General features: G+C 35.5%; 1 protein-coding gene across 1 annotated transcript; it reads right to left on the reverse strand.

Moving 5' to 3' along the window:
- Positions 1–587: 587 nt before the first annotated feature.
- On the reverse strand, positions 588–7,039 carry LOC124896654. Its single transcript, XM_047408292.1, has 4 exons — positions 6,389–7,039; positions 5,896–6,147; positions 5,370–5,433; positions 588–928 (listed from the first exon to the last, which is right to left on the reverse strand). The coding sequence occupies exons 1-4, from the start codon at positions 7,037–7,039 to the stop codon at positions 588–590; spliced, it is 1,308 nt and encodes a 435-aa protein (XP_047264248.1).
- Between the last annotated feature and the right edge of the window lie 3,221 nt (positions 7,040–10,260).

The raw sequence follows: 10,260 nt of genomic DNA on the forward strand, positions 1-10,260 counted from the left end.
GACTTAATTATTTTGATACATGGAGCAACAAATCAGTCAAATCAAAATCTGATCACTTTTTAAAAAGTGACATTTGAGATGATAGGTTAATGCTTTCATTCGTTGAATAAATAATCTTTACACATTGGTTAAAAGGGTGTAAGACCCATGGGATAATATGTAGTAACTTAAATCATTTACTCTCTTCGTTTAAAAATGATGACCTACTTTGATTTGACACAAAATTTAAGAAAATAAAAAAGATTTTTGAATCTTGTGGCCTTAAATTAAAGTTGTGTCGAATGCACCAAAATATCCTTTAATCTTGTGGTCCTAAATATATCATATGAAAAGTTGAAATTAAAGTATTACAAAAAAAAAAAAGAGATCATTCTTTCTAAAATGGATTAAAAATAAAATAAGTCATTCTTTTTTAAATGGAGAGAGTATTAAAGAGACAAGAAGAGGTAGTTTATTATTTTTTTTTTGGATAAAAAAATGAATTCCTCCTTATTATAAATAATAATAAGAGGGTAATTATTTTTAACCTCACAGTGCATACACAAACGCACATGCACACAGACACACATACCTCCCCATTCTCTCTCTCACCATCTCCGACAGCCTGACAGGCGGAGCACCACCAGTCGCTGCCCCTCTCTCTCCTCTTCCCTCTCTCCTTCTCCTTCACTGTCGCCAACAAAATCGACCGGAGCCGTTACCGCACCCAATCCCCCGTTTTCTCTCTCCGCTTCAGCACCACCAGCTGCCACCACCGCCTCAACATCCACCAGAGGAGCATCCAACCAGACAAGCCAGCAGCCCATTCCACCCGTGTTTCCACCACTGTCGTTGGAGCTTCCACGGGTCTCACTGCCATCGCCACCCTTTCCCTCTTTGCCCTCATCGCTGACCAGCCTACTATCACTACTGTATTTTCTCCCTTTACCTGCATTTTTTAATAAAAACTATTCTTTGCAGATCTGTTTGGCTTTCGAATTTTTTGGTGTTGCTTCGGTGAAATCCGTGGAAGCAGCGCCTCCCTTTTTCCATTGTTGCAACCAGATCTGACCGGGAAATATTTTTCTTTGTTGAAATCTGTTTGTTAGCTTGTATACTCTTGTATCGTTATTTTGTTCTATCTGGATATTGTTACTGTGTTAACGGACTAAGTTTGTTAATTTTTTTTTTTTTGTCTTTTGTTCGAAGATAAATCAGCTCGGAACTTACATTCTTTTTGACAAATTTTGGATTATTTTGATAAAACTGTGATGACCTCTGCCACTCGACTGCTTTCTTTCATAATTTTATCACTTTTGCTTTATGCTATTATCTTTCTCTGTCTCTTTATTATTATTATTATTATTTGTGGACTGATTTAGTATTGTTTAAATTTAAATTTTTTTCCATTGACTTGCTATTATTTTACTTGATTATATGATCACTTAAATATGTGTTCTTGATTCATTTGATATTGATGCGTGTTTTAAATGACACGTGTAATCTGTCTTTTTCTGTTTATTTTTCAATGATTTTAGGTAGTATTGGTATGCATCTTTATTTTTTGCGCCTTAGTTACTTTATTTTATTTATATTTGATTGTCCTTGATTTATTAGTTACTTTATTTTATTTATATTTGATTGTTCTTGATTTATTTGAATATATTTCATCCACTTCCAAAAATTTTGTTCGGCAAGTTGTGCTATTGTGTTTTTGTTTCATTTGACTACTGTTGTTTGTAATTTTTTTTTTTTTTGCATATTATTTTACATTATTTTTAGTTGATTTTATATAATTTTGTGTTTGGAAATATATTTGATCGATGAAGAAACTCTCCGTTGATTTTCGAGGCCTTAGCAAATAAAAAAATGGATATTTCGTATACAAATACGTAATAAAATAAATAATTTCGAGTAATGATGGATCTTTATAAATTCTTTTAAAAAAACTTTATATCAGCCCACTTTTTAACAAAATTATATTTTTAAATAAATATATGTACATGTACCTTTATAATTTATGTTATTACTATTTATTTGTTACTGACATTGTTATTACAAGTGTTTATACAGGTTATTGAGAATACTCATCGGGAATAGCATGTAAAGAAGACCTTGAATTTTATATTTGTATTTTTATATTTTTATATTTATACAAATACTATCATAGTAAAATTTTATTTTTCGAGGCGTTGGACGGGAATGTTCTTTATTTATACAAACAAACTTCATCCTGCTTTTAGGCAAACTTAGGCCGTAATATTTATACAATTAAGAATTAAATTAATTTAGATATTAAATCAAACAAAATTAAAAATACTTTCTTCTCATTTTCATACATGTCTTTCTATATTCTTACGTTCATATTATTTACGATACATATATATTTATACATAGTTTAAATGTAGATTATTTTAATATGCATTTTTATATTTATATTTATAAACATCAAAGTTTTTCCTTCATCTTTTAATAAACCCATTTTTATATTTATATTTATAAACATCGAAGTTTTTCCTTCATCTTTTAATAAATCTAAGTCTGGTTGGAAACCACATTTGTGGATTCTGAAGGATGCCTAATTCCTTTTCTTCGAAATAATTTGAATACTTACCTAGAATTCAAACTGGTTTTGTAGATTAAGCAAATTCATATTTATTAAACAAATAAATAGGTTTCTTATTTTTTTTCTTAAAAATTAGGTGGCGATTCTGTATAAAAATCAATTCTTTTAGAGTCATAAATGTCATACTCGTTTATACAGTTAGGTTGGATATAACAGTTTGGCGACTTTGTTGGGGATGCAAGGTTCTAACCATTACAGATTTAGGTAAATATTTATATTTTTCTACTTTATTATTTGTTTCTTTTTAATTGTCTTGATTTATCTTGTTTGTGTGGCATAAATTGTTATTTGTTTTGTATAACTTATTTATTTATTTATTGCTTTATATAAACTGACATTCCGTTCATATTTTTTCCCTTTGGAAAAGATGACACAATCATACATACACGTGTGGTGTGTTTTGCGCATCCGCAAATTTATTTCAAAATCCTAAATTTTAGGAGAGTTGGCATATACGCAGAGTGTCCGAAGCCTATTCTGTGTGCCCGTGTAGCTTTCTCACTCGAGTAGTCCGCTCGAGAACCACAGGTCTAGCAAACCCACTCTTAGTCGAACATAGGATAGAGCTAAAACAACACCTTTTTAGGCGTATGCATCATTAGTCAACTTTATGTTCGAAGGATTGACAATTCACGAGACAATTATTATAGTCTTTGTTCATATTTGAAGGATTATTGTGTTTGTACATATTTATTTGTTCTAAATTATTTATTCTTTTGTGGGAAGGTGTAACCTAATCTTTGTTTCCATGGTTAATCAGTTAAAAAATACACCTTATCAATATCACCACTAGTTGCGTATAGATTTGAACTACGTTTAAACCTGATTCTTATCCTGACAAGATACGTAGGCAACCCTGCATTAAAGTTCGGTTTCTTCACTATTTCAAAATAATTTCTTCGGTATTCAAGTTAGGGCAATTTTCTTGAAAAGTTCAAAGACGTTCTCTAAAAATCTTCAAGAGCACAAATCAATAGCTCCTCAAAATTCCAATCTCAATAACATTAGGGTCTAGCTAGCCTACCTCCAGATTTTTACCTATTTTTTGTGCAAGAATATCTAACTTCTTCTTTTAAATGTCGTAAACTATTAAATTTATGGCATATCGATCCTCACTTTCAAAAACAAGAATTCAAATTTTTTTTCAGTTATAATAATCCTTCCAACTGCAGCGAAATAATGTCATAATTCCTTCAATGTTTGACTTTTTTAATCTTGTCAGCATACTGAAGTTGTGTCAAAGCTCTCCCCATGCTTTACATCCATTGTTTTGATTATTTGATCAGAACAATTTTAATGCTAAAAGCAGTTCTTTCTTAATCGTCTTTCATATTATTTTTATGAATGATCATCAATTTTTTTATAATCATACATTGCACATACAAATTTGTAAATTTGCTTAAACTACGCAGACCTGATTATTGTTTTCACAAGATATGTAGGCAACCCTTATATGGATTTGATCCCATTCTTTTAGAAAAATAATAAAATTTTGACTTGATTAGTACCAATACAGTTAGGAGTGTGCATGCAAAAGAACAAACTGGTATGATGTAAATGACATATTTCATGGTAAACCATAGATTCTCTTGGTACCTTTTATCACACCTTAATGATGCCTGAAAATTCTCTTGCATACATCTAAGACAAGAACGAAACCAACCTCGTCGTTTCTTGTGCATTGTGTGTTTAGCGTTAGTTTAATTACAACAACAACAACAAACCCAGTATATTCCCACCTAGTGGGGTCTGGGAAGGGTAGAATGTACGCAGTCCATACCACTACCTCTAAAGAAGTAGGGAGGCTGTTTTCGATAGACCCCCGACTCAAGACACAGTACAATATACAAAAATATTCAAAGCATGAAACATGATAAAACTAACATAGATACAACATCCACAAAAGTAATGTACAATACCAAACAAAAGACACCAAAACTCTCCTAACTATGGACTACGATTCATCCACCCACCTTATCCCTCTATCCTAGTGTTTTATCTCCAAACCTTCCTATCCAGGGTTATTTCCTCAGTGAGACGTAACTAATCCATGTCACGTCTAATCACTTCTTTCCAGTATTTCTTCGGTCTACCCTACCCCGCTTGAAACCATCTAACGCTAGTCTCTCATACCTACGAACTGGGGCATCCGTGCCCCTCCTCATCACATGACCAAACCATCTCTACCTCACTTTCCGCATTTTTTCCTCCACCGATGCCACTCTCACCTTCTCCCGAATAATCTCATTCCTAACCCTGTCAGCCCTTGTAAGACCACATATCCAACACAACATCCTCATTTCCGCCACCTTCAACTTTTGGATATGGGAAGTCTTAACTGGCCAATACTCCGCTCCGTACAACATAGCCGGCCAGACTGCAACTCTATATAATTTGCCTTTAAACTTGGGAGACACCTTCTTATCGCATAAAATCCCTGAAGCGAGCCTCCATTTTATCCAACCTGCCCCAATACGGTGCGAGATATCCTCATCTATCTCTTCATTTCCCTGGATCGTAGACCCAAGATACTTAAAACTATCCCTCTTGCAAACTGCTTGAGAATCCAACTTCACCACCACCTCTTCCTCTTGCCTCGAGTCACTAAACTTGCACTCCAAATGCTTCGTCTCGTTCCTACTCAATATGAAACCTTTAGACTCCAAAGTTTGTCTCCAAACCTCCAACTTACCATTAACACCTTGCCGCGACTCATCAATCAAAACTACATCGTCCACAAAAAACATACACCAAGGCACCTCACCTTGTAAACTCCACGTCAGCACATCCATCACCATGGAAAATAAGAACGGACTAAGAGCCGATACCTGATGCAACCCTGTCAAGATCGAAAAATGCTCAGAATTTCCTCCCACCGTCCTTACTCGAGTCTTCGCCCCCTCATGCATATCCTTAATAGCTCTAATGTACGCCACAGGAACCTCCCTCACCTCCAAGCATCTCCAAAGAATCTCCCTAGGGACCTTGTCATACGCCTTTTCCAAGTTAATAAGTACCATGTGAAGATCTCTCTTCCTCTCTCTATACTGCTCTACCAGTCTTCGCACAAGGTGAATTGCCTCTGTCGTCGAGCGACCAGACATAAATCCAAATTGATTCTCCAAAATAGACACAATTTTTCTCAACCTCCGCTCCACCACTCTCTCCCAAATCTTCATCGTGTGACTCAACAACTTAATACCCCGGTAGTTGTTGCAACTCTGAATGTCACCCTTGTTCTTGTATAGAGGAATCATCGTGCTCCATCTCCATTCCTCAAGCATCTTCACGGATTTGAAAATGCTGTTAAACAAGTTGGTCAGCCACCTTAACCCAGCCACGCTAGAAAACTTCCAAAAATCCACTGAAATCTTGCCGGGCCCCGTCGCCCTGCCCCTTCGCATCTTGCGAATAGCCTCGCTGACATCCTCTACTTTAAAACGTCGACAATAGCCGAAATTGCAACACTCCCCGGTATGATCCAACTCCCCTAGCACAACACCTCTGTCCTCCTCGTCATTCAAGAGTTTATGAAAATACGACTGCCATCTTTTCGTAATAAGGGCGTCCTCCACCAATACTCTACCATCTTCCCCCCTTAATGCACTTTACTTGATCTAGATCCCGACCCTTTCGTTCCCTAGCCTTGGCAATCCTAAACAACCTCTTTTCCCTGCCTTTCTCCTCTAACCCCGTATACAAACTCTCAAAAGTTGTTGTCTTAGCAGCTGTAACTGCTAACTTAGCCTCCTTCTTAGCTAACTTATAGTCCTCCATACTAACCTGTTTCTCCTCTTCATCCTTACTCTCCACCAATTTAACATAAGCCGTCTTCTTCATCTCCACCTTCTTCTTAACATCTTCATTCCACCACCAATCCCCTCGATATCGGCCCGACCAGCCCCTCGAGATACCCAACACTTCTTTAGCAGATTCTTTGATGCATCCCGCAGTCCTATCCCACATACTATCTACGTCCCTGCTATCCTCCCAAACCCCCATCCCTTCCAACTTCGCCCCTATCTCCAAGGCACTAGCTGGAGTCAGTCCACCCCACCTAACTCTAGGATGGCCCTCCCCACCCCGTCTCTTCTTGCCCTTCTTGATACCCAATTTTATCACTAGAAGTCTATGCTGGGTCACAAGATTCTCACTCGGGATAGCCTTACAATCCTTACACATTGCTCTATCTCCCTTCCTAAGCAGCAAAATGTCAATTTGAGTCTTGGCTAGCCTACTACAAAAAGTAACCAGATGCTCCTCCTTCTTTGGAAAGTTGGAATTCATTACCACTAACCCAAAGGCCCTCACAAAATCTAAAAGAGCAGCTCCCTCAACATTTCTATCCCCGAACCCGAAACCTCCATGCATATCATCATAACCCATCGGCAGAGACCCGATGTGCCCATTAAAATCCCCTCCTATGAAAATCATCTCTGAACTAGGTACGCCTCTTACCACCTCGTTCAAAACCTCCCAAAAGTTTAATTCGTTGCATTATATTGTTGATCTAGAACTTGGCTTTAATGTTCGTTGAGGCAAAATTCTGAGTTGCACTTAATTTAGGAAAGGACCGTAGGCCTTCTTTGGGCCGGTTGAGCCTTTTACAGCCTACCAAATGACATTGATCCCTAGCATTTCCCCTTTTGATCCTAAAACTTTTTCTTTGGACAATCGTATCTGAGCCTATACCTTTTTTAAGTGCTTACATGCACTATCCCTTTCTTGGCCCTACCTCCTTAAGTGCACTAAATACGCGCAAATTAAAGACGAAGGTTCAAGATCAAAGACGCAAAATGCAAAGGATACGCTGTTCCAAATGAACAAAATGAAAAAAACGACTTCAAAAGAAGCAAAATTCCCCACAAAAAAAAAGAGAAAAGAAATCCCCCACAAAGAAATCCAACACAAGATTCAAAAAAGTCGAAGCAAGTACAAAACAAGGGGCAACGCAACACAACTAAAAAGATCACGCGTTAAAGCGCAACAAATGTTGAAAGCACAAATGCAATACAATGCTCATTGAGAAATTAGTTACTTTTATCCCAAATATTATCCTACCCACCCCCAAGCCCACATTACAACCCAATAACAAGTCCTACCGGATTCTATTCCAAGCGTTCTCACATTGGTGTATACTTACATGAAGGTCAAACCTATAGTATCACAATTGCATGCATTGAATTTCTTTTCGAGTGTGAGTGTATTTCTTGATACGTTCCTAAATTCAAAAGAAAATTACTCAAATATATGCAAAATGAGACTTTCTTACTCAAATATATGCGAAAATAAAACTTTCTTTCTAGAGAGGGCACTTGAATCATGAGGATAGGCATAGTTTGACTTTTTTGAATGAAGCAAGATGAGTAAGTCTTGTCGATATTTAGGTGTGTCTGAGGTACCACTTGAAACTATAAAAGTTACCATAAAATCGATCTCGGTAATCTGGGAAGGAGATGGGGAAATTTTTATGCATACTATTAATTATTGGTACCAACTGAAGCCAAGACACGATCATGCCTTTTTTATCTTTTAGCACTTTTTATTGAGAAAATACAATTTTTTCAAGACACCTAATTTCATATACGAACGTTTGTTTCATCTTTCATTCAAGGTGCCCACTTTCATATATATGTATTTTTACTTTTATTTAAGGTGATCAATTTTGAAATACGGGCATTAGATTTTTTCTTTCAAGCACATATCTTTAAATATCGATATTTTGTTTTTCGATCAAGCACCTATTTTTTGGTGTTTTTACATTTTTTATAGCCCCTCCTGTCGAGAGTATATTACATTTGTTTTGCAGTCTAAAGCCTTTTACATTTCAATAGCCCCGTCAATTGAGAGACTATTAGATTTCAGCCAGCTCACTTGTTGAGGGCCTTAGTCTTCGTAGACAATAAAAAATGACAATCAACATTAGTCTTCATAACAATCGAAGATGTCATACATTTTTTCCACGTCTCGATAAGCAATCGGAGGCGTCATGCATCTTTCAATTCACAATAGTTAGACATTTTTTTAGTTCCCTTAGAAGAGGTCTTGTTGGCCATAGATCATACACTAGGGCAAATTTTGAGAGCCGCCTCAAAATTTACTCTATTTCTTTACTTTGAACTACATTGACCTGATTCTCGTGACACTCGAGATATGTAGGAAGCTCTATGCAGATTTAGGTCATCACAATCTCATAATCATTCTTTCTCCTTAGCAAGTACACAATATTGCATCATAAAACTCGATACTGGAGTAATTTTGAAAGCAACATCGAAAATATATGAACACTTTCATTCTCAAATAATTCTTTGCTCAATAATCATTTTTTACAGGGATTTGTCCACCCTAAAATAGGATAATTGGGTCAGTCTGCCCTCCAATAAGACAGTTATGCATGTTTTTATTCAATTAAATATTTATGCTCTTTACTTGCACATATCACACTTCATTTATTTCTTTTTACAATGCATGCTATCTTTGTCTTTACTTGCATGCAAAACAATGTATTTATTTTATTATTTGTTATTTAAGCATTGTATATTTTTCTTGCCTTTATTTGCACATCTCAGAATACATTTATTTTATTTAAGCACTGTATTTTTTTTGCCTTTACCTGCACATACTACAATGTATTTATTTTATCATTTAAGCACTATATTTTATCTTTGCCTTTATTTGCATGCATCACAATGAATTTATTTTATCGTTTAAGCATCACATTTTATCTTTGTCTTTACTTGCACACATTGCAATGCATTTATTTTATAGTTTAAGCACTACAGTCTATCTTTTCCTTTGCTTGCACGCATAGCAATGCATTTATTTCATCATTTTAAACACTACATATTATCTTCATCGCAATGCATCTAAGCACTACATGTTATCTTTGTATTTATTTACACATGTCATAATGCACTTATTTTATTATTTAAGCACTGGATGTTATCGCTGTCTTTGCCTGCACATATCGCAATGCTTTTATCATTTAAGCACTGCACGCATATATCGCAATGCATTTATTTTATCATTTAGGCACTACATGCGTCGCAAATATCGCAATTTATTTATTTTATCATTTAAGTATCACATGTCATTTTTTTCTTTATCGGCGTATATTGTTATGCATTTAAGCACTGCACGCACATATCGCAATGCATTTATTTTATCCTTTAAGCACTGCACGCCTCGCAAATATCGCAATGAATTTATTTTATCGTTTAAGCATTGCATGTCTCGCATATATGGCAATGCATTTATGTTATTGTTTAAGCACTGCATGTCATATTTGCCTTTACTGGCACATATTGCAATGCATTTATTTAAGCTCTGCATGCATATATTGCAATGTATTTATTTATCATTTAGGTACTGTACGCCTGCACATACTGCAATGTCTTTGTTTTATTATTTGAGCTCTGAATGCCATCTTGGCTTTTCCTTGCACATATCGCAATGCATTTATTTTACAGATAATACATCAAAACTCCCCTGAACTTGTCCCGATAACTTACTTTAGCACTTAAACTTTATGGATAATTATTTACCCCCCTTAATATCTTTATAATGAATTAATTTTCCCTCTTATGCTGATGTGGCATTTTTTTTAAAGAAAAAAAATAAAAAAAATGCATGAACAGTATTTTTTTAAAATATAT

The sequence above is a fragment of the Capsicum annuum genome, chromosome 3, assembly GCF_002878395.1.
Source record: "Capsicum annuum cultivar UCD-10X-F1 chromosome 3, UCD10Xv1.1, whole genome shotgun sequence".
NCBI classification, from domain to species: Eukaryota; Viridiplantae; Streptophyta; class Magnoliopsida; order Solanales; family Solanaceae; genus Capsicum; species Capsicum annuum.